Consider the following 26,647-nt stretch of genomic DNA (forward strand, 5'->3'; position numbering starts at 1 on the left):
TAAGACTTGATGCCACCTGCAAACAGGGATTATGTCACTGATCTGTAAAGCAGAGTGCCTTTAAACACTTTGTCACGTGAGGCCCCAAGAATTGCCACATATGGCTTCTTTTGATTCCTTATTTATCAGAAACCTCTCACATAAGAAAACTGCCTTCTGTTCTTTGCAAGATGAGCAGCTGTTTCCAGACCTAACTGATACAAGCTGACCAACAAACTAAGATTAGTGATTATGCAAGTCAGTGATGATTTAATTTAAAGCAAGGATTAAAGAGAGCAGGCTAAAGTAATCTTGTGTGGAACATATACTTTGGAGAGAAAATATATATGCATATTTAATGATTTTCTTCACTAGTGCATAAAAAACACTCTTGATAAATTAATAATAAAAAGAACAAGAAGAACAAGAACAAGAGGAAGAATAATAACTATAATAGTAACAATAATGGCACTGAAAGATGAACCTGTGTACAAAACAAAAGTTAGTTTTGTCATGAGTGGCTCCTATTAGCAGGACTGACTGTATATTGGTTTACAGCAGGGGTGGGCAAACTATGGCCCACAGGCTGCATGCAGCCCGCCAAGGGTTTTCATGTGGCCCAGGAACAAGTCATCATTCGCACTGACTCTGTTTATGTCACTCTGTTTATCAAATAAATGTGCTTGTTTTGAAGTTTAAGTTTTCAAATATTAACAACATGTTAACAACTGAAAATTAATTACAATGTTATTTAGAAAAACCTAAAATTATTTTACTTAATGAACTATGCGGCCCGCGACAAGGTGTAAATTTGTGTATGCGGCACTTGCACTGGAAAGTTTACCCACCTCTGGTTTACAGAGTAGCAAATAACCACATAAGATTGTCAACAGGCAACTGTATTTCATCTACTGACTTATATGCAGATGATACAACACCAACAGATTTCAAACAGCTAAGAGCAGACCAAGAGGTCTCACTTCAGATAGTGTTACTTTCATTAGATTACTGGTGTATGGAAAATGGCATGAAAGTAAAGACAGACAGGACTAAACTATTAATGATTACTACCAAACAAATGAGAGCAAAATGGGAAAGTAACAGTTTGAATCTTAAGTTGAATGAAATCAGCCTACAAATGGTTATCCAAGACAAAATCCTTGAGATAACAGTTGACGTCAATTTGCAAATGGAATGAATGTATTCGAGTCCTATGTCATAACGTCAATTCATGTCAGTGGTTATTTAGCAAGATAAGCCATAGCTGTCATGTAAACATAACTATTACAAATGCTATATACAACAATACCTGGACTACTGTAATGTTATATGTGGAAAAACATATAATAAGAATATTTACAAATTATTCTACTTGCAAAAAAGAGCTTGCAAACTCATCTTAGATAAAGCCAAACACATCCCAAATGCAATGAATGATATTAAAATGTTAAGAGTATGTACAGTGTTTGATGTTGTTTTGATATGTAATCATATCATTATATATGTTTTTATGTTATAGGTGTTGTCTAATGTTGTAAAGCGCTTAGAGCTTCTAAAGATTAGGCGCTATACGAAGTCCACATTATTATTATTATTAATAAACAATATGGCCACATTATATCCCAATGAACTACTTTGTGCTAGAAAACAAAGCCACAATCTCAAGTTAAAATCAATTTCAGCTAACAATCTTCCCATCCCAAAACCAAATGAACAACTCTTTAAGAAAAGTTTTCAATATTCGAGACCACTTATCTGGAACAAAATCCCAAAGGATATTAGAGAAAGTACAAATATAAATGCATATAATTATAATCTAAATGGATGATGAGTAGAACCTCTTTGATTTGATGACATACATTACAACTTAAAGTATAAATTCACAAACCTTCCACTTTGTTGTCTCACTACTTTTGCATTGAATATACACAATGTACCTAGTTGGAATATGTTCATTGAAATTTTCTGTTTATTATATCCATATATAAATATAGTTTCTTATCAGTGATTTTGTGTGTGTGTGTGTGTGTGTGTTAAATTTTCTGTTCTTATGTCTATGTATAAATGTCGCTTATTTCCAATGTGTGTGTGTGTGTGTGTGTGTGTGTGTAAATATGAACATGTATTTTGAATGTAAATATGAATATAACACACGGCCACAAGAAGGATTGGTTTCATGCAACTAAATGTGTTGCCCACTTTAAATTAAGTCATTATTATTATTGTTATTATTATGCTTAAATTTTTATCAATGTACAATTTAGTTTCCTTTTATTGCTAAATACTACCATGAAAATAATGCATCAGCTCATAACTTTTTACATCTGTATGGAATATCCTTTCTCTGACTGGTTCATTTTGCAGTAACTAATTTATGTACATTTTCAGATCAATAATAGGAGAGGGAATCCTATGCTATTGTAAACTCTCATTACACTATGTTCTGAGGTAATGCAGTGTTATTTCATGATAAAAGCTTACTAATTGTTCAATGCATAGCAAAAGCTAATAATGTGGACAATATTTGTCAAATTTAACCCAGAAAAATGTGAAAGGAAGATTCTGGAAGAATTCTCAGCTAGTTGTTGTTGCTGTAGGGTTTTATGCCATTTTTCAGCACACAAGGCTCTACATGGCGGCCAGAATTAATGGTGAAGGAAGAACCCAGGAAATCCCAGGAAAGAAACACCACCCCACAAGAAGCTACAGGCAAGCTTTCTCACATACCCACATTGGCCGAATCTGAGACTCGAACCCACGCAGACAGAGGAGAGATGGCAGTAATCCATAACGCAAAGCGCTTCAGACCACTTGGGGCCCCTTCTCAGCTAGTATTAATCTACCTTCGGAAAGCAAAGATGGCAGCTTACTGTCCATGTCTTTATTACAAAGAGGGTATGATCCATAAAAAATGTAAACACTAACATTAAGCTTCTGTGATTGTTTTACACTTAATTTGGACAATAATACTTTTAAAACTTTTGTGGTTTTGTCATTAAATGAATTTTTTAAATCATACAGTCCTCTTGGATGAAACTTAATTACAACTGTAATGTCCACAATCAGTGATTCTAAAGCCTGTTATGAAAATCAACTTACAATTTGCAGCAAAAGGTTATCAGTTCCATCTCTGATTTTAAAGTCCTTGTATCGTGTTTCTTCTAACTGTTTTTGTAGCTCCTTACACTGGCTCTCTGCCTTTACAATGTTCTAAATAAAACAACAAAAAATAAAAATTATTTTATGTGCTGGAAACATGGCCTCTGATACTGACATTTACATAAAAATATTTTTCGGAGACCTTTTTCCATATCAAACAGTGAACTTGTCTAAAATAATTGAAGACAGATGCAAATAACCTTGTGAAGGCATATGAAAATTCAAGCAGATGCTATTAATAAAAAAACTCATCTGTCAAAGAATTTCTCCCATGGTAAAAAAAATGTAGTGGGTGGGCTCATTATCAGACAAAGATATCCCTCATAAATATTAGCCATACATTTCTGGCCCAAGTTCCCAAGTCAAAAGTGAACAATCCTTCCTCCAAATGTGTGTGTATATATATAACATATACATACAAAAATGGCTTTTAAAGTGTTGGTATAAAGCAATTAGATATACCAATACTATGGGTATATTAAATTGTGATCCGCCCATGGTGCAATAATACGCATATATAAACCTTGCAACTGTGTGCAGATGATTCTAGATCAATGATGAATTTCCACACATTGTTAGTGACTGATGAAAATAATGATAAAAAATATAAATATCCCTATTTTCTAAATGAATTTAATATAGGAAACATTTTCTTCGCAATCCTTTCTGCTTTCTTTTCCCTCCTCACCTCTCATTCATAACGGCCAGCTATGCAGAAATGTGGATTAAGAGAGTAAAAGAATTTGGGCTGGATTAAAACACTGAAACAGAAATTACAACAAGTAACCTACAGGAAAATGGTTCATCATAATGATATGCGTGTACTTTCTCTGGGATTTATCAAGTGTTTATCAATGATACAAAGTTACAAACCATGTCGACATTATACAGTAAATTTCTTGGTTACGTGGTACACATACTGTGATGCATTTAATATTTTGTTCCTGTTATTGTTACTTAAACATATTATAATGTTCTAAAAATCAATTATTATGAATTAAATATGAAAATTCCAAAGGGCCACTCTCTCTGGACCATTGTAGCAAGATACGGGCAAAAATCTATGAAATGAAGCAAGTAGAGAATTTTTGTTTGTGTCACCCCACAATGTCTCTGGACTAATGAAGTCAAACCGATGAAAGGATGAGAGAGAGAGAGAAAGAGAGAGAGAGAGAGAGTTTTAAAGTCAAATCTACCAGAGCGAGAGAGAGAGAGAGTTGTAGTTGTTGTAGGGTTTAATGCCATTTTTCAGCACACAATAGGCTATACATAGCAGCCAGTATTAAAAGTGGAGGAACAACCCAGGAAAACCCCAGAAAGAACCACCAACCCACAAGAAGCTACTGGCAAGCTTTCTCACATACCCACATTGGCTGAATCCAAGACTCGAACCCATGCAGACAGGTGAGATGGCAGTGATTTTGTAACAGAGAGCGCTTTGACCACTCGGCCACTCCGGGCCCCTCAGAGAGAGAGAGAATTTTCATTCAGTGGTACTGTTACTAAAGCAGAATAATGACTTACAGCAACTGTACATATATTAAAGTATTTTAATTACCTCTTGTTGGTTCATCATTTCACTTCGTTTCTATTTCACATTAATTTTCATGCGCTGGTACATGAATGGTTAATCGTTCACATGAATGGCATAGCTAACCTTACGTTTGTAGTGCTCTACTTTCATCATTAAAACCATCTTTCATGTTTAAATCATAAGTGTGCATTATATTGATTTAATCAATGTCAAGAAAAGTAGAAACTTTAAAAAAAGGTGATTGTGAATAGCCACAAAAGGCAAAGAATGACATTTTGTAGCGGACACACTTGGGGATCTGAGGAGTTCATTCACTAATTCAATACACAGCTGCCTGTAGTAAATCTTAACTCCATTCAAAAGGCAAATATATGTATTTTTATGTGATTATAAATAAAATATATGTATAGTATGTACACTGTATCAATGATATACCACTCTTTGTATAAATTTTACATTAAAAGGAAACTTGGCATACATACAATATATATATATAAACACTGAAATATATATGTTCTTGGTGAAATAATAATTTTTTCCTGTCCCAGAACTTATGGTAAAACTTTTTTTCCACTTAGGTCATATGTCCCAAGATTTAGGAAACGAACTAAATTTGTCTGCATTTGGGCCCTTTACCCCAAATGCATGTTGCAATAAAATAGATAAACAAAATGATTATTTGATAATGATAATAATGAAAGAATCTAATCTTGTATTTTTATAATTTATTCCTCTATTTTTTCATCATGAACATTAAAGAATGAAAATATATATCCACGAACTCCATATACACAGCATATGCATCCATACTGTAGTGTATATTGCATATGTCAGATAACACACAACACATTGTTCACAGATGTGCATATAGAGAAAATAATCATATCTGGATGTACCCAAAGGTTTGAACATTGTATCAGACTGAAAACTGGATCAAACATAATTGCAAATGAAAGCAAGTGAGAGTAATATCAACCATTGCTTGATGGCACCTGCCATTCATGCATGTAACGGTATAAGGTGCAAAATAATTAAGATTGCATTACCAGGATATCCGGGTTAACTATGTTACAGTGTCTCACTAATGAAAATCATTACTTGAAAATACATTCACTGTGAGTGCAACTGACTAGCATGGGTTACAAAAGGTATTATTAAAGCAAGCTATTCACCTGCAGACATTCAATGCCTGTTTGTATCAATTAAGATTACAGATGGCAAGCAAATAGTAGCTAAGGTGGTGAATAAACACAACTAGTAGTGAGCGAGCAATAAACTCTTTATTTGAACTTACCAACACGATATCAAATACAAAGGTTATTTTATTAGAAAACAAGCCAACCTTGGAAGCTGACTTAGGATTCTTTTAGATGGGTCAATTTTTTTTTTATATATACAAAATCAGTCGACATGAGGAAGCCAACTTTGGTTCCTTTTTACTAGTATTCACAGGAATTTGGAAAATAAATTGAAACAACAGAATAGTTTTTAAAGCAACACAATCAAGTGCTTTGTGTGTATACATTGATGACCCAACATCTCCCAAAAGATTTGGATGAAAATAAAGTCATGTGTTGAATTTGTGAGGGCCAGAAGAGAAAATGATTTCACTGACAATATGATCATTAACATGGATGAAACTCTTGTGTACTTTGATCTCACTCCTGGACAGACTGTTGATAAGAAGGGGCTTAAAAGTATGTTGTTGTTGTTGTTGTGGGGTTTAATGCCATTTTTCAGCACATGATAGGCTATGCATGGTGGCCAGTATTAATGGTGGAGGAAGAACCTGGGAAAACCCTGAGAAGAACCACTGACCCACAAGAAGCTACTGGAAAGCTTTCTCACATACCCGCATTGGCCGAATCCTAGACTCAAACCCACGCAGACAGAGGTGAGATGGCAGTGATCCATAACGGAAAGCGCTTTAGACCACTCGGCCATTCGGGGCCCCTCTTAAAAGTATGGGAATTTGCATTACTGGTACAGAAAAAAGATCTTAATTTTGTCCTTGTAGTTGCCACTTCAGGAGATGTGTTGCCTACAATGATAATTTTTCATGCACAATGAAGCTAAAAATATTCATGCATCAAAGGGGTAGATCATGCATGTGCAGGAGAAGAGTAGGGTTGAGTAAGGCTGCAGTGGATTAAAGAATTGTATCTCAAGTACAGTTTAATATTTTAAAATAAAATTTAAGTTTGAGTGCAATTGCTGATGTAATTTTCAAATGATTTAAAAGCTGTCCCACAACGTATAACTTAAAAAAAACCTATGTGTCCCAAAACATACAATGCACAAAAATTACTTAAAAATTAATTTATGATGTCCTAACAAATATGGTGTCCCAATACATATGGTAAATATGATATGTGCTTATGACTCAATCTTTCTTATTAAAAAATCTATTAATGCAAAGTACAGGTCATATTATAAGTGAGATACAACAAAAAAATTAAAATCTGACCTTACCATAATGACTATATATCTTGGGACACTATAAGTCTTAGGACACCCATAATTATTTTCAAAAGTATTTTTTATGACTTATCAATTTTGGGACACAAAATTATAGCAATTGTTTCACGAATTATAAGTCTTGGTACACCAACAGTTTTTATACTAATCAACTGATGTAATAAAAATAAAGACATTTCAGAAATAACTGTAATACTGTCAAAACTGAGTTTTAGTTTGCTTTGATGTTAGTGACCATAATAGTTTAAACAGGTATGGCAATCATGCTAATATTATGGTATACAAGGGAACTAAACATCAAATTACTTAGCCGCAAGACAAAATTCCCTCTTGCCCATACCATTTTCAGGGTTTAAATCCTCACAGTAACTGGCTTGGAGTGCTTTTGGAAAACAAAATAAATATCTGCCAGTTATAAATAATAATAATAATAACAATAATGAGGACTTTGTATAGCGCCTAATCTTTAGAAGCTCTAAGCACTTTACAACATTAGACCCAAGAGACCTGGCACTGAACCATGGAGCGAGAACTCAAGACCAAAGGCCTCACCCTGCAGATTGCCCCCATAACAGCAGTCGAAATAAGTGAGTTTTGAGAGCCCTCTTGAATGTGGTCACTGTATCTCTGTGTCTAAGTTCAGTGGGCAATTCATTCCATGTTGCTGGGCCCTGGTATGCAAAAGAACGCTGTCCATATGACTTTGTTTTCATAGTAGGAATAATGAGTATACAATTGTCAGAAGAGGAGCGTAAGTATCTTGCTGGTGTGTACACATGGGTGAGGTCAGATAGGTATGTTGGACTAGAGTCCAACAGTGAAATGTAGCACAGAGAACAAATTTTGTGTTTGATTCTGGATTGAATGGATAGCAAGTGTAGGGTACAGAGCAGCGGGGAGGTGTGCTCTGATTGTGGTACTCTAAGTATGATCTGATCAGCTGTGTTTTGAACTTTTTGAAGTTTCTGGAGTAGATATTGAGATGAATCAGACAAAATTGAGTTACAATAGTCCAGTCTTGAAAGTACTAATGAACACACAAGTGTTTTGGTGGCATCAACTGAAAGATATTTGCGAACTGAGCTGATGCATCTCAGCTCAAGATATGCAGCCTTGCCTATGTTCATGACATGTTGGTGCAATGTGAGAGTACCGTCCAGAGTAACACCTAGGTTTTGTACTGATTGTGTGAATTTAATGTTGGCGTTGCTGATATTTATTGTTTGAGGTAAAGGATGTGAATGAGAAAGTCTTTGTGTTGTGAACAGAATGGCCTCAGTTTTATCATCATTCATCTGCAGCTTGTTGCATGTCATCCATGATTTCACATCAGAAATGCACCTATCTACACCTTGGATGGTAACAACAACTTCAGTTGGGTGGCTAGATTTGTATATTTGGGTGCCATCAGCGTACAATTGGTGAGACACTGGATGATGATCTATGACACTTGAGAGCGACTGAGTGTACAGAATGAAAAGAACAGGTCCAAGAATAAACCCCTGTGGAATACCACAACATAGATCAACTGGGCTGGAGTGTATTCCATCTGCAGATACAATCTGTGTCCTGTTGACCAAGTAGAACTTGAACCACAGTAAGGCTGTATCATGAATGCCATATACATGAAGGAGATGAGAAAATAATAGCTTCCCAAGATATGTATTTTTATGTTCAAACTTTCTTTTAAACTTGCTCATCCAAATATTTTTTTTCTTCCCATCCTGGGACATGCAAGTAACCTAGTGTTTCAAGAGAGTTGCTAATTTGATAAATACAACCTTACTCCTTTACTGTGTAAAGTAGCACTGCTTTGTTTTCCCCTGTGGACAATCTGCAAAATTATTTTTGTTTTTCTCTGCAAAGTCTATAACTAGTTTGCCATGAATTTGATATTTGTTCATTCAGTGTCATGTTGAGTCCCTTTGATAAATCCATTCAAATGAAATATGTTCAGTTGTGACAATCCTAACGTGTGTTCAAAGATTGTATGATTGTATGTCTTTTACAGACCCCAAGTTCAACCTGTACATAAATAATTGTCCAATTTTAAGAACAGTCAGTGTTCTGACTATTCTAGTGAACACTGTCACTTGGGTATCATACATCGTGAACTGCTTAACTAATGCACTTTCACCAATATGGCAAAATAAAACATAATGCATAAGATGTAGCATTTATGGTTAAGGTTATAGACTTTGCACAGAAAAACAACAATAGTACTGCATAACTTGAATTTTGTGTGTTAGAGAAACAGATGTGTGACTGGCACAAGAAAAAGTCATTTCTAGTTGATGGTGTCAGACATCTTAAGAAAATGTAAATAGAAAACTGGGAGATTGGTTTGAATGAGTAGGTTCTTAGATCAGTATGTTTTGGGTGTATTTGATGCAGTCTCTGAAGCAGAAGTTGCAGAAACATAAAAAATACTAAGCCATGATCCCTGGGGACACCACATCAGTGCTACAACCATTGGATGTTTGCTTAAACAAGCCATTCAAGGCAAATATGCATTAACAGTGGCATATGCAGATTGCAGATGGGGCATAACATTTTGCAAAGGCAGGAAATGTGAAGTGTCCAGGCATTAAGCTAGTATCTCAGTGGGTGTGATGCACTGGAGGAAATTCTAAATGAGATGGTGGTCAAATTTTTTATGTGGTATTTCCAATGCAATGGATAGGACAGAGGATGATGAACTATTCAGTGATTTCATTCGAGACAAGACCAATAATGAAGTACAAATAGATAACAGTAAAGACAATGAATCACTTGAGTCTGAGTTGGATGATGTTTATGATGACTGGATAACACTGAGTTCAAGTTGGATGATGTTTATGATGACTGGAAAACAGTGAGTCTGAGTTGGATGATGTTTATGATGATTGGATAACAGTGAGTCCAAGTTGGATGATGTTTATGATGACTGGTAAACAGTTGAAGAATTGGTAACTCTGACAAAAAAGATGACTACTGGGGCTTTGAAGTAGATGATATCAGGCAGTGACATGTGCAGGATAATGTGAATCACAAAAATGTGGACATTACTTTGTTTATTATAGTATTTTTGGAATTAATACATTACGAAATATTCTGAATTGCATCATTCTGGGTTATGATGTTTATACCTGTATATGACACGTAATTCAATGCATACATTTATTATATAAATGGATTCAAAATATTAAGCGTCATTAAATGAAGATGGACAAAAGTTGTTATTTGTACATATGCAACACAATAATAAAAATGTATTTATTCCAAACTGCTTTTATCTTTATTTGTCCTATCTGCCTGTCTATCCATCTATCCAGTTTGACTTGTTTATTTTTTCCCTAAGTGCAACTCTGACTCACTGACCAAATGTCACCCCTTGCATATAAATCTGACTTAAAAAAAAAAAATTTCCCTAGTAAAAAATGTTTCTTTGAGAATGCTTACCCAATCCTAATACCTTAAGAGAACTACTACTACCTTGCAAATCCAGCCCTCCCAGATACTATTTTTAGCTTAAGGGAGCTAGAAGTTGTCTGCCGAACAGGCTGAGTGATCTCTCCTCAGGTATAAGGACTGGTGAGAACAAACATGAATATCTCAGTTACTACTGGAGAAGAAGTCACTCTCTATGGATGTCACTCTGTGGAGGTTGGGTATGTGTATTATGTTTGGGTAAGTATTCTCAAACAAACATATTTTACCAGGAACAATCGGTTTCTTCTTTAAATACATTGCCCAATCATAATACCTTGGGAAAATAGGTCAGAGGTGGAGGGAGGTACATCTGCTTACTGCAGAGATACCATCTCTGGTCCCCTAAGGCATGTGAGACAGCTTCTAGGTAGCTCAATTGGAGAAGACTCCATCTGTATGGGTACAGCTTGAAATAGGGAAATTCTCCCCACCACCACCACAAATCCAGTGAAGTCATGCAACTGCATTTTCGGAAGCTACTGATGGACCTGGATGTGTGACCTGTTCAGCTGCAGATACAGGTCTCACCAGACTGAACTGAGCCCCTTGGGATGACAGATGTCAGAGAAGAGATAGAAGCTAGAGAATGTGGACTCTGATCTCCATTCAAAAAGTCATTCATGACTTGAATGATGTCGGATAGAGAGTAATTCCAGTCAAACGTTATGCTATGGGCAACAGCTTTAACCTCATGAGCTGAAATGCACAAAAAGTTCATTTGAGCTGGGGTTATTTCTCGATATGCAGAGTGAGTAACCCACTTAATCTGGATGAATCAGTCTGTGTTGATTAATCACCCCGTTCTTCTTGAGGTAAAAAACAGACACAATCTCGCTCAACATATCAGCTCTGTTCTATTAAGGTAACACTTCAAAACCTGAATTGGCTCTTGTAGGTGGTCATGAGCTGATGTGTCCAGACAAGACAGAGGTTTCATGACAAAGGTCTGGTTACCCATGGAAGGCAGACTGTTCTTGGCAATGACAGAGGATACCATCATGAGTAAGCCTTGATGGAACTGCATTTAATTCATATCTGCTGATAGGCATGTATGTGCCAGCTGCCACAAATGCCATGAGGAAGAGTGTCTTGTATGAAAGGTCTCGTTCAGCCTGGATAAGGCACAGGTCTAATGTTTTTGGCCGTGTATATTAAAGATAAAGAGAAGGTCAGATAAGTCCTTGTTTTGTCTGATATCCTCTCTTCCATGGTTAAGAAAGGTGTTAGCATTCATGAATGACGATTTTGTCATATTGCATTGATACAGGAAAAGACTGGGATCCAGGTGTTCATTTGCTTTTCTTTGCTGCAAGGGAATCAGTTCAAAAATCCTTAGGTTTCAGTCCTTTTGAACTAGTTTTTGGACATATTGATTGTGGAACATTAAAGATATTAAATGAGAAATTCATTCAACTGATGATTCAGAAATTAATCTTCTTCACTATGTTTCTGATTTCTGATATAAGTTGCCCAAGTCTTTTGAAGTAGCAAGACCTAATTTTCACTCTACTTAGTCAAAAATGAAATTAAGATATAAGAGAACTACAACAGAAAGAACTTTCCAGTCTGGTGATGAAGTTATGGCTCTCTTGGCACACCTAAAATTCCTCCTCAGGCTAAGTACTATGGTCCTTATACAATTGAAAAGAAAGCAAATTATTTAAATTATATTATTAATGCTCCTTGGAGGCAAAAAAAGAAACAACTTTGCCATATAAATATGTTACAAGGAGTATGTTGATAGAGATAGCCCTGTTAATCTTTCAATCCCATACAGTGAGGATTTAAATGATGGTATGCAATCGGACTGTAGTGACTTGGGTACAATCAATCTTCAAAATTTAAAATATTGAACAACCTGGACCATAAACTTTCACATCTACAGTTACACAAATCAGTTATGTGCATATGAGGAGTTGTTTCCAGATGTTCCAACACAAAGAAATAAAATCTATCATGGCGATGAAATTGTACATTCTACACCTGAGAAACAGCATCCTCTCATGCAAGAACATTTGGAAATACAAAGTAAATATTAGTTGAATGATTTTACTGAACCAGGTACTGGAATTCACAATGTATACTTGTGCTTAATTTTGTATGCATGTGTACTGAGTATAGAAAAGTGACCAGTGACTAAACCAAATTAATTTCCAATACCAACAATCAATGACTGCATTAAAAAATTTGAAATGCAAAATATACCATAGTCTGACCTTTTGAAAAGATTCTGGCAAATTTCACTCACAGAAAGAATGAAAGAAATTTCTGCTTTTTCAACTCCAGATGGATTCTATCAATGTAAAGTGATACTGTTTTGCATGAAAATTTCTCTGTACACAATGTAGCATTTAATGAACATGATTATATCTGGTCTAGATAGCTATGATGCTGACATTGATGACATCATCATTTACAATGGAAAGTTCACCTGGAAACCATGGAGAAATTCTGTGATCAACTCAGTGATGCAAATCTTTATGTAAAAGTCAGTTTTGCAATGCATGTGTTACATTATTTGGACATGTGGGATACAGTCAAGTTAATTCAAGTTAATTCTAAAGAAATTAAAGTCAAGTTTATTTATGATTCCTGTGCCTATCATTAAAAAGCAACTGATGAAATATTTGGGTAGAGCTGAATTTTATTGGAAATTTTACTCCAATTTTTTTCATTACTGTTGAACCTGTAACCAATTTGTTGAGGAAGAAATCCAAGTTTTATTAGTCTGAAAAATGTCAGGAGGCTTTTGATGCATCAAAGGCCCTACTTGAAGGTGCACCAGTTGTTTCAGCTTCAGAATTCAATAATTTAAAATGTCTGTTGCTGCAAGTGATGTGGGTGTTAGTGGAATATTAATTCAAAAGGATACAAATGGTGTGGATCATCCATTGTGCTATTTTTTCTTTAATAAAAGCACAAGAGATATTATTCCACAATCAAGAAGGAATGTTTGGCTTTAATATTGGCTTTGCAACACTTAGAAATGTATATTAGATAAACTCGTTTTATGATTGTTGTATTCAGTGATCATAACCGCCTTAGTTTCATTGAGAATGAAAAATCAAATTCAGAGATTCTCGATATGGAGTTTGATGTTACAGGAATACAACACTGACATTAAAGGACAGGATAATCTGAATGCAGATGCACTTTTGTGTGCATGGATGTATTATATTGCTTTATGTATATTTTGTGTCATTCATAAGACATATTTCTATGTAATTTTAATTATTATAGTATCATATGTGTCACGGAATGGTGTAAATGTTGTTCATTAAATACATGTACTCGGGTTTCGTTTCTTTTCACTGTACAACGATACCCGAGGGTGATTATATATATGGTCTATGTATTTCAAAATCGTGAGTACGATTCGTCCTATGCCACACGTGCAAGGTGCTTTCGATACAGCAAAACGAAAATTCTAAAGGTATAAATACGTTACTGCATGTAAAGGACCTTGACAATACTAATGGTTTTGTCAGCAAGCGGCCTACTTAAAGGATTCGCACAACTCCAGCTGTAGGGCTGATTTTGATGGTAGGAATATCCGGGGTGTCCGGTGTTGTCTGAGAGTAGGAATATCCAGGGTGTCCGGTGTTGTCAGAGTGTAGAAACGTCCGTGTGTCTGGAGCATTTAAGGTGCCGGAGCGTCTAATGTCTAGTGTCCGGAGTGTCCAGAGTGACTAAGGTGACCCAGCTGTAGAGCCGTCAAAGGACCAGGGGGTTTGGAGGGTCTAATATTTCAAGTGATCATAGTATTCCGAGGGTCCGGAGTCTATATCAGTTGTGAAATTGATTCGGAGGAGCTGTGGAGCGGATATGGTGCACAGGTAACGGAGTGCATCTCCACACATCTATTTTTAGCTGTATGCTAATTTTGGGTTAGTAAGACCCAGTGTATTATTCAGGACTGGAAGGATAGATTGTATATCCGTTCTTGTGTTTAGTGACATAATTTCGCTACCTGAGCGAATACATTTTTACTATGTGTAAAAAACTTACATCATGTACTATTTGAGTGAACTATATTCATCTTTCCATTATTGAATCATTTGTGAAATCATTTATCCTGTGTTTTAGTCTTACTGAACTAATTTATTTGTATTTTTTTTCCATCTTTGAAACTGTGCGTTTTTATGTTAAATAGATCCAATATTTGGATTATAAATACGCACACATCTTCATAATCTACTGCTCATATCAATCACCACATTAAACCATATATATCTGTGTTGTCAAAACGTGTTCTGTTGTTAATCCGAAATATCCCACCCGGTTATCTTGTTACAATATGTATATCTGAATAATATGTAAAATGAAAGCTTTATTGTATACATCTTTCTTTTTCTTTATGAGGGGGGTGTATTGTATATTTAATTTGCATTGTGTGATTGATCTTTGTCCATAATTGAGGGTAGGAATAATGTCCATCTTTTTAAACATGTTCAGGACGTTGTTTTTCCATTGGATATTCCTATTCTACCTGATATTTGTTTTATTCTTTATTAACAATTTAATTAAAAGACCATATATATCTGTGTCGTCAAAACGTGTTCTGTTGTTAATCCGAAATATCCCACCCGATTATCTTGTTACAAATGGTCAGAAGTGGGATCATTTCGGATATAACAGAGCACTGAAATTGTTTCATTATATTTGTATGCTTTTTGTATGTTTCAGATGCGCCTGACAAAGCACCAAGGTTAGGTAGATATGTAATATTACTTTATTTTTTGTATTTATTTGTATTGCATTTTGGGAAAGAAAATACGGTTTGGGTTAATTACGTGTTTTGTTGAAACTGCACTTTAAGGTTGGTCACCACCAAACTTTTGAAATGTCTTCTATGAAAGAACTGGTAGAACTGGGGAAACAGTTTGGTGATGAGGGGGAGTCCCTTAGAAATTTCGTTCGTGAAGAACAAGCTTGGGAGAGGAACCAAAGATTAAAAGAGAGGGAATTAGAAAGGGAAAAAATTGAAAGGGAACTACAATTAGAAAGAGAAAAAAAGGAAACCAAGAAGGAAATGATAGAATTAGAGATTGAACTAGAGAAACAGGCTGAGAGGGAATTAGAAAGGGAAAAATTTGAAAGGGAACAACAAATAGAAAGGGAAAAAAGGGAAACCCAGAAGGAAATGATAGAATTAGAGAAGGGTACGATAGAACTAGAGAAACAGAAAAGAGGGGGAACATGATGTTAAACTGAGAGGTCCAAAATTGCCCCCATTTGAAGGTGATAAGGATAATATGGATAGCTATCTAAATAGGTTTGAGAGGTATGCTACGGTACAAAAATGGAAGAAAGACGATTGGCCGTGCCATCTTAGCGCGTTATTGAAAGGTAAAGCGTTAGACGTGTATTCGCGTTTATCCACGGCCGATTCGCTCAATTACCTTGTGTTGAAAGAGGCACTTCCCAAGAAATATGAACTAACCGAGCAAGGGTTTCGCAAGAAGTTTAAGTATAGTAAACCCGAGAGAGGCGAAACATTCACCCAGTTCGTCAGTAGGACTTGCAATTATTTGCTGCGATGGGTGGAATGTGGTAAAGTCGTCAAGACATTTGAGGGTCTTATCGATTTCTTGCTTCGTGACCAATTGTTAACAACTTGTGGCAAGGAGTTATATTTATTCTTGAAGGAAAGGTCCTTCACAAATGTGCATGAAATGGCCACACAGGCGGATTTGTTCGCAGAAGCTTGGGGAGGTTCGCAGAATGTCATCACGCGAGATGTCAAAGGTGGGAATCAGGTCAACGACAGAAAACCCAGGGAACCTGAAAAATCTGGTAGGAGTAACCAGGGGAAGCGGAGTGACATGCAATGTTTCATTTGCAAGGAAGTGGGTCATATCTCCCACTATTGTCCTAAGCGGAAGGGACCAGTCCAGAAAGTCGCGGTAGCCATTAGAGGCAGAAGATCGGTAAAGGGAAAACTTAATGTTTCCCAGCAAGTTAAGCGGAAAGCGGTGTATGAACCGCTGGTGCATTTAGAGACCAGTCGCGATGTGATCCAATCAATTGGCACATGTATTTTTCCAGAGGCATGGGTGCCGACCGCAAACGGCACTGTTAACGGACAAGAAGTCACCGTTCTATGAGACACGGGATGCACTACTGTAGTTGTGAAACGGAGCTTAGTCCGCGATGATCAATTGCTTGGGTTTAAATCACCTTGCATGTTGCTTGACCAGACAATCGACCACGTTCCAGTTGCAAGGATAATGATAGATACACCTTTTTTGACCAGGACTGTGGAAGCTTTATGCGTAGCCAACCCGATCTATGAACTGACGATTGGCAACGTACCGGGTTCTAGACTCCCAACCATAGCAGATTTCCGATTCCCTATCATCCAAGCAGTGCAAACTAGGGCTCAGGTAAAGGAGGAAAATAAACCTTTGTGTAAGTTAAAAGTACCGGAAGCCATTACTGATATATCCCGTGAAGAATTTCAAAATGAGCAAAAACGTGACGCGTCTTTACATGCAACCTCTGAGAAGGCATTAACGGGTACCGTGAGAAAGTGTAAGAACGGGGGTTCCTCTAAATTCCTTACTCGAAAGGGTTTAATGTACAGGGAATACTCTATATCGGATAGGAAGTTCTTGCAACTAGTGGTTCCCCAGAAATTTAGGTCACATGTACTAAAGGTCGCGCACGAGTCGAGTATGGCAGGTCATTTAGGTGTAAAGAAAACAACGGATAGGGTATTAAGAGAATTTTATTGGCCTGGCGTCAATAGCAACATAGCGCGGTTCTGTCACTCGTGCGACGTTTGCCAGAAGACGATCTCTAAGGGCAGGGTAACTAAAGTACCGTTAGGTCAGATGCCTTTGATAGATACTCCATTCAAACGAGTAGCCATCGACATTGTAGGACCAATATTTCTGCATACAGATCGGAAAAACCGATACATCTTGACACTGGTAGATTACGCTACCAGATATCCAGAAGCCATAGCTTTACCATTAATTGAAACCGAACGTGTAGCCAAAGCGCTCATAGACATGTTCAGCAGGGTCGGAGTGCCCGAAGAGGTTCTTATGGATTGTGGAGCGCAATTCACCTCAGATCTCATGGCAGAAATTAGTAGGTTGTTGTCCCTTAAACAGTTACGCACAACACCTTACCATCCTATGTGCAATGGATTGGTCGAGAAATTCAATGGCACGTTGAAGCAAATGTTGCGGAGGATGTGTGCGGAAAGACCGAAGGATTGGGATAGATATCTGAACGCCCTTCTGTTCGCATATCGTGAGGTTCCTCAGGAAAGCTTGGGTTTCTCCCCGTTTGAACTATTGTACGGTAGGACAGTTCGTGGTCCTATGCGCATACTTCGTGAACTGTGGATAGACGAGGTCGCGGACAAAGAAGTTAAGACCACATACCATTACGTAGTTGATTTGCGCGAAAGATTAGAAAGTACTTGTCAAATGGCGCAAGACGAACTCGCGAAATCTAGTCGTAGGTACGCCAAGTACTACAACCGAGGAACTCAGAGTAAAAAGTTTGACATAGGCGATCAAGTGTTGGTGCTTCTCCCAACGAATAACAACAAGCTGCTAGTCCAATGGAAAGGGCCATATGAAGTCAGACAGGTGAAAGGCGAAATGGATTATGTTATTGATGTGGAGGTGAAGTCCAAGACATTTCATGCCAATATGCTTAAACTCTACGTAGCGAGACCTGGACAAATGATTGATAAAGGGATTTTGAATGTAGTATGCGTAGTGGTGATAGAGGATAGGTCTGGTGACGAAGCAGAATTCGTCTCCAGCACAGAAATGCCCCTTGAATACCCCATGGACGTTGGTAAAGAAAGTATTGACCAGATAAATGTATGCCCTGATTTATTGGAGGGTCAACGTACACAGATTATGGAGGTTTTGTCCAAATATCCTAATGTGTTCACGGACAGACCAGGCCGTACGGGTCTAATTCGACACGAGATCAAACTGAATACCACTGAGCCTATCAGGATTAAAGGATATCCGATACCCTTTAATGCACGGGAGACAATCAGCGAAGAAGTGATGAAAATTTTAGACCAGGGAGTGATCGAACCTTCAAATTCCCCATACTCGTCCCCCATGGTGTTAGTCAGAAAGAAAGACGGGACCAACCAGTTTTGCATTGACTTTCGGCAATTAAACAAGATCACCGTATTTGATGCAGAACCAATACCAGATATGGAAAGTGTATTTTCAAAATTGGCAGGTCATTTCCAAATTAGATCTAAGCAAGGGATATTGGCAGATACCCATCGCCGATAATGCCCGCGAGTTGACGGCATTCGAGACTCCCAAAGGACTTTTTCAATTTAAAGTTATGCCTTTCGGTTTAGTCAATGCCGGTGCGTCGTGCGTTCGTCTCATGCGCAAACTGTTAAACGGAACGGAAAACGTCGACAGCTTTGTAGATGACATCTTTGTTTACACGCATACATGGGATGAACATGTTAAGGTATTACGGGATCTGTTCGATAGACTTCACATTGCAAATCTTTCAGTTAGGCCTACTAAGTGTAGCATAGGGTATTCCAGTCTGGAATGTTTGGGACATCTGGTAAGTGGACTAGGCCAGTTGCAACCTCATCCAGATAAAATAGGAGCAATCAGGGATGCCCCTAGACCAGAAACAAAAAAACAAGTAAGATCTTTTCTAGGTCTAATCGGGTTCTACAGGAAATTCGTCCCCAACTTTTCGGCTATTGCCAGCCCATTAACGGATTTGACTAGGAAGGGGCAACCGAATAAAGTTTCATGGGGTGTATGCCAGGAAAAAGCGTTTAACACTCTAAAACACAAACTGGTAAGTGCACCAATTTTAAAGTTGCCGGAAATAGATAAACCTTTTGTACTGAGGACTGATGCGTCTGATACGGGCCTTGGGGCTGTTTTGCTACAGGAGCAAGGGGGGATAAAATTGCCCATTGCTTATGGAAGTAGGAAATTGCTCTTTAGAGAGAAAAAGTACTCCGTGATTGAAAAGGAGTGCCTAGGTTTAGTATGGGGAATAGGAAAATTCCATCCGTATCTTTTTGGGAGGGAGTTTACCTTGCAAACGGACCATCAGCCACTTTTATGTTTGAATAAAGCAAAGGTCACCAATGCAAGATTGATGCGTTGGGCGTTGTCTTTGCAGCCATACAGTTTCCGAATCGAGGCAATTCGAGGGTCAGAAAATGTGGGAGCTGATTTTTTAAGTAGGGTGTAATTAGCAGATCATTTCGTTCGGTCTGAAAATTGGAAGTTTTAATAATGATTCATTGTTCACATTCCATGATTGTTCTATAAGTGATACCACTTTTTTTTAGGGGGGAGGTATTGTCACGGAATGGTGTAAATGTTGTTCATTAAATACATGTACTCGGGTTTCGTTTCTTTTCGCTGTACAACGATACCCGAGGGTGAATATATATATGGTCTATGTATTTCGAAATTGTGAGCACGATTCGTCCTATGCCACACGTGCAAGGTGCTTTCGATACAGCAAAACGAAAATTCTAAAGGTATAAATACATTACTGCATGTAAAGGACCTTGACAATACTAATGGTTTTGTCAGCAAGCGGCCTACTTAAAGGATTCGCACAACTCCAGCTGTAGGGCTGATTTTGATGGTAGGAATATCCGGGGTGTCCAGTGTTGTCTGAGAGTAGGAATATCCGGGGTGTCCGGTGTTGTCAGAGTGTAGAAACATCCGTGTGTCTGGAGCATTTAAGGTGCCGGAGCATCTAATGTCTAGCGTCCGGAGTGTCCAGAGTGACTAAGGTGACCCAGCTGGAGAGCCGTCAAAGGATCAGGGGGTCCGGAGGGTCTAATATTTCAAGTGATCATAGTATTCCGAGGGTCCGGAGTCTATATCAGTTGTGAAATTGATTCGGACGAGCTGTGGAGCGGATATGGTGCACAGGTAACGGAGTGCATCTCCACACATCTATTTTTAGCTGTATGCTAATTTTGGGTTAGTAAGACCCAGTGTATTATTCAGGACTGGAAGGATAGATTGTATATCCGTTCTTGTGTTTAGTGACATAATTTCGCTACCTGAGCGAATACATTTTTACTATGTGTAAAAAACTTACATCATGTACTATTTGAGTGAACTATATTCATCTTTCCATTATTGAATCATTTGTGAAATCATTTATCCTGTGTTTTAGTCTTACTGAACTAATTTATTTGTATTTTTTTTCCATCTTTGAAACTGTGCGTTTTTATGTTAAATAGATCCAATATTTGGATTATAAATACGCACACATCTTCATAATCTACTGCTCATATCAATCACCACATTAAACCATATATATCTGTGTCGTCAAAACGTGTTCTGTTGTTAATCCGAAATATCCCACCCGGTTATCTTGTTACAATATGTATATCTGAATAATATGTAAAATGAAAGCTTTATTGTATACATCTTTCTTTTTCTTTATGAGGGGGGTGTATTGTATATTTAATTTGCATTGTGTGATTGATCTTTGTCCATAATTGAGGGTAGGAATAATGTCCATCTTTTTAAACATGTTCAGGACATTGTTTTTCCATTGGATATTCCTAGTCTACCTGATATTTGTTTTATTCTTTATTAACAATTTAATTAAAAGACCTGACCTTGTTTCCAACATAGAATGTTCTAGAAATGAACTTTTGACCCTCATCCCAGTCTTCTTATTGTGTTGTCTGTTATTATATTAAGGTTCATATGAGAATCATTGTTTCTGTAACAATATAGGCATTGTAGAATTGCAACAGTCTTCAAGTCAAAATATTTTCTACGCATTCAAGTAACTGAATCATATGAAATGGTGGTCACATTTTTCATCCTGCTGACCTACAGAAGGCAAAGTAAATGAAATGAATACTGGAAAATTTTCAGAAAATAACCAAAATCCTCATAAAAAATTTAAATTGGAATAAGATATCAAGTATGTAGAAAAATAAAGCTAATGTACTTGTATTATTAGTGGCGATTAACATACATCATTCAGTTCAATGTACTGTCTTCCCTTCTCCTTCAATTCATTAGTCTGTTGATCGGCAACATTCATCAAGTACTGGTACTGCTTTCTGGCTGCTCCTAAAGCTAAAATACAGAAATGTAGTTTATTTGAGGGGGCAAAACAAGTTTTAATTATGCAATACTCATCCATAGCTATTGTGCCAAAAAAGAATGCACTTTCTGTTTGATGTGCATACATCCTCCCTTAGAGTGAAGAATTATAGTATGATGCAATTCCTCATGCAATTTGCCTTGTATTTGGTATGTTATGTGCAAAGATAACTATTACATCAGGACATCAGAGCAGGGTGGGAGGAGGGCATTTGACAATATCTATAGGAAAGTATTGCATAATTACATTTAGTTTTACTCCCCAAAAAAACTAAATTTTAATAGCAGCAATATCATACCCAGATCAGTGGGAGACTCGTAGCTCTTCTGACCATGGTGAAAACCCCTCATGAAAATGTGGCAGCTGAAATGTGTAGGTGCAAGTGTGCCTCTGTGATGTTGGAGATAAACTAACATGGACAAGTTGTCAGCAGAGACCATGACACATCGACCCCTTATTCTGTCCATGCACCCTTGCAATGCTAGGTATACAGCCTTCATTTCTAGGTTGTTTATGTGGAGGGATGATTCGTACAGGGTTCAAAGTCCATGTAGAATTATGCCATCTGGTTCTAAATGATTGCCCCAGAACTTGACATGTCAGTGAACAGATAGGAATGGGGTTTGGGTGAATGAAAGGGGACTCCAATCATGAATCTGTTAACCACTGCAATTGGTGATGAAATGTTGGTCCTAGAGAGATCAGTGTTGATAGAGAATCTTGTAAGGTTTCCATTTGTCAAAAGGAGAAACTGTATAGGTAACATATGAAGAGGTCCTAATATAACAAAGTTGGCACTGTCATTCAAAGGTTCCCGCAAGGGACAGATCCAGTCGAGCAAAGATGTTTCTGCTCATAGCATCTCTAACAGAGCCAGGATTCAATCTCTCCAATCCAGTGGAACTTGGACTAAGTTCTGGTTTGTGAGGAAATTCATCACCAAGTAACTGAAGTCTTGTGATGGATTGAGTTACAATTTCTTGAAGTTGGGGGAAAGGTCTAATTGACTTACCATGGACCAACAGCGGTACAGATCCTGATGAAGGGGCTGAATTTGAACATTGTGGATTAGTAAGTCATCATAATACTGGAGAACTGGTAATCCCAGTAACTGGAGGCATCCTGTTGCTATTCCAATAACTCAGGTGAAAACTCTGGGTGCGGAAGAAATTCTAAATAGTAGGACCCATAATTGAAAAACTTCTTGGTCTCAGCAAAACCAAAGATATTTGTGATAAGGAGGAAATATGGCAATGAGCAGTTGATGGCTTCAGTGTCTTTTAATGAAAGGCATTCCCTGGCTCCACTTGAAATACCCATCTTGGTCACACCAGCATCAAGTTGGGTAGGTCTGGTGGGCCACTTTGGGGGATGTAAGAGACCAAAGTTTACAACATTGAGGAGGGAACGGCCCACCCTCAATGTGGTTGATTAATATTTTGGCATGTTGAAAACTTCTCGGCAATTTCCTCAATCACATGTTAAACTCAGTAGTATCAACTAGAATGGAGATAACATCATCGGTGACACTCTTGAGATGGGGATTGTGTGTGGGTGTCACCAAGTCATTAGGATGTCCCAAGAAGATATCTTGTGGCCACACTTTCCCAGAGACTGTGTTTACATTATTCCTTTATATAGTAAATAAATAAAAATATTTCTAATTTCACCTTGATTGTAAGAAGTACATCCATGTTCTCTATAGATGTATTAAAAAGTAGCATAAATTTACGTCTTTTTTTCTGTGTAAGAAAGAGAGTTCTCAGATTTTTATACAACTTTTATTGAATAAAGGAAGTATACATAAATACAATTGCAATATGAAAAAATTCAATGTGTTGAATCAAATCTAGTATAGATACTGTATATGATGTGGTTTCTTCAATGTCAGTGGTTCCTTCAATGTCAAGCTAGATGGAAAAACACATAGCAGCTAACTGAGTAAGCTGTCATTATTCTTTTCATAGTATGACTTACCAGTACCTAGATATAAAATGTTTTAGAAAGTAAGTGTATCTGACCCTTGTGGGTGTACACAAAGTAACCCAAAGTCCCTGAAGGAACCAACAACCAAGGGGAAAAGGTTACAACATAAAGATTTGAAAAACGAATGGATAATGTAACACCATCGGAGATAAATTATTGTACAGGCCAGGCTGCAACTGCAGTTAAATAAACACTGCTACAGGTCATTTCCTAGGTGAATTTGGCACACATCTGATCAAATCAACATCCTTGAAAAGGATGAACTGTGCTTGTATTTCACATGACATACCAAGGACAATGTGAGTTGCATAAGGAATACTGACAATTCTTCACTCTAAGGGAGGATGTATGCTGATCAAACAGACAGTACATTTTTTGGGAGGCACAACAAGAAAGCTAAACGATAGCTATGGATAAGCTATTGCTGCTATTTAATTAAGGGGAATCCTCTGATTATAACAAAAACAAAACCTTCTTGCAGAGAAAATGTTTTAGAAGAAATGATATACCTATCAACAGGTAATTTTATTACAGAAAGTCTAATTTACATTTGTGGACACAAGATTGACAGAAGTCCGGAAAATTGATACATAAAATTAGTGTTTGGGGATATGCATTAGGGATGGCATTTAGTCTTGTGATACATAATTAGGTGTCTTTTTTGTTCAGTTCCAGCCAGAACATTTGATCACCATGTAATATTCTATATATATGAAATTTTTATACCTTGCATTCGTCACTTTATAACCATAATCTTACTTAGGGCATGACTTGGACCCAGCAAAATTTCCTTGCCATTCCATTCCTAAGATATATATATATAAACAACATGGCCCCTCTCTCTCTCTCTCTCTATATATATATATAGCCACTTGTCTTGTTTTGTTTTTTGCACTACCCGACAGGTCAGAAGATACAAATTTGAAATTTGATCTTGATAAGCTTTTATTCCTCTAGAAATAGGCATGTAAAGTTTTGTAACCTTGATGATTTTCGTTTTTGTTGTTTGTCTTGTCTCTGTTTTGTTGTTTTGTATTTGCCTTTCAAAAAGACTCATTCAGAGTCAAAAGTACTAAGGCAAATTAGAAACTAGTTTATATATATATATATATATATATATATATATATATATATATAAGATCACCTATTATATATTTATTGATTATATATGCTGCAATCCCAGTACCCAGTATACAGAACAGTCTTTTTACAAATGCAGATGATTTAACATCTGTGCTACAACACTGGTTGATTGCTTGTCTCTAGATGAAGCAATGGTTTTGAGTATACTGGTATCATGTATGTGTCAAATGACATTTTAAAATTTGGACATAAAATCCTAACATTAATGACACAATAAAACAGGAAAAGAAACAACTATATCTTTCTACTGTAAGCAACAAGACATAAATACAAACTGTACAACAGCAGGTTCAGATTACCATCTGAAAATGACTTACAGTTCTTGAGAATTTTGCTCTTTATACTTGCAATGGATTCATCAATCTGTTCCAAGACCATCTTGACAGCTTCATTCCGCTTTGTGGGGTTCTCAAGGAGGGCCCTCTCTGAAACAGAAACATTTACCAACATTAGTGTCCACAACTGTCATGACAGGTTATATGGTACTTTAAGAAGTTTTGTATTGCTACATTTGATTAATAAATTTCAAACGTCATGAAAATAAGTACATTTTTGTGATTTAAAAAACAAAAAGAACAAATAGTATGTAAATAATATTCAATGCTTCAGACCAATGGTTACAGAACTCTTATGAAAGATCTAAACTTCAAAGTTCAAACATTTTGAATTGCCAGTAGGTTTATTAAATATAAAGGTCGAGTTCAAATGAATATCTATACACTGAATTATAATTGTGTGGTAGAGTTTAGCTGAATATCTATACACTGAATTATAATTGTGTGGTGGAGTTTAGCTGAATATCTATACACTGAATTATAATTGTGTGGTAGAGTTAAGCTGAATATCTATACACTGAATTATAATTGTGTGGTAGAGTTTAGCTGAATATCTATACACTGAATTATAATTGTGTGGTAGAGTTAAGCTGAATTTCTATACACTGAATTATAATTGTGTGGTACAGTTAAGCTGAATATCTATACACTGAATTATAATTGTGTGGTAGAGTTTAGCTGAATTTCTATACACTGAATTATAATTGTGTGGTGGAGTTTAGCTGAATATCTATACACTGAATTATAATTGTGTGGTAGAGTTTAGCTGAATTTCTATACAATGGATTATAATTGTGTGGTAGAGTTTAGCTGAATTTCTATACACTGAATTATAATTGTGTGGTAGAGTTTAGCTGAATTTCTATACAATGGATTATAATTGTGTGGCAGAGTTTAGCTGAATATCTATACAATGGATTATAATTGTGTGGTAGAGTTAAGCTGAATATCTATACACTGAATTATAATTGTGTGGTAGAGTTTAGCTGAATTTCTATACACTGAATTATAATTGTGTGGTAGAGTTTAGCTGAATTTCTATACAATGGATTATAATTGTGTGGTGGAGTTTAGCTGAATTTCTATACAATGGATTATAATTGTGTGGTACAGTTAAGCTGAATATCTATACACTGAATTATAATTGTGTGGTAGAGTTTAGCTGAATTTCTATACACTGAATTATAATTGTGTGGTAGAGTTTAGCTGAATTTCTATACACTGAATTATAATTGTGTGGTAGAGTTTAGCTGAATTTCTATACAATGGATTATAATTGTGTGGCAGAGTTTAGCTGAATATCTATACAATGGATTATAATTGTGTGGTAGAGTTAAGCTGAATATCTATACACTGAATTATAATTGTGTGGTAGAGTTTAGCTGAATTTCTATACACTGAATTATAATTGTGTGGTACAGTTAAGCTGAATTTCTAT

The 26,647-nt window shown here is 36.6% G+C and overlaps 1 protein-coding gene across 3 annotated transcripts in view; it reads right to left on the reverse strand.

The window, feature by feature from the left end:
• The window catches only part of LOC149789476 (uncharacterized), a 287,180-nt gene that overhangs the window by 199,066 nt on the left and 61,467 nt on the right, over positions 1 to 26,647 (reverse strand). For all 3 annotated transcript variants that reach the window (XM_089971479.1, XM_089971480.1, XM_089971478.1), the window contains exons 10-12: positions 25,192 to 25,299; positions 21,614 to 21,717; positions 3,079 to 3,189 (exon numbers count right to left, since the gene is read on the reverse strand). In XM_089971479.1, the coding sequence (XP_089827605.1) occupies positions 3,079 to 3,189; positions 21,614 to 21,717; positions 25,192 to 25,299 (323 nt within the window). The remainder of the gene's footprint in view (positions 1 to 3,078; positions 3,190 to 21,613; positions 21,718 to 25,191; positions 25,300 to 26,647) is intronic.

The sequence above is a fragment of the Sinohyriopsis cumingii genome, chromosome 10, assembly GCF_028554795.1.
Source record: "Sinohyriopsis cumingii isolate HCF-2022 chromosome 10, ASM2855479v2, whole genome shotgun sequence".
NCBI classification, from domain to species: Eukaryota; Metazoa; Mollusca; class Bivalvia; order Unionida; family Unionidae; genus Sinohyriopsis; species Sinohyriopsis cumingii.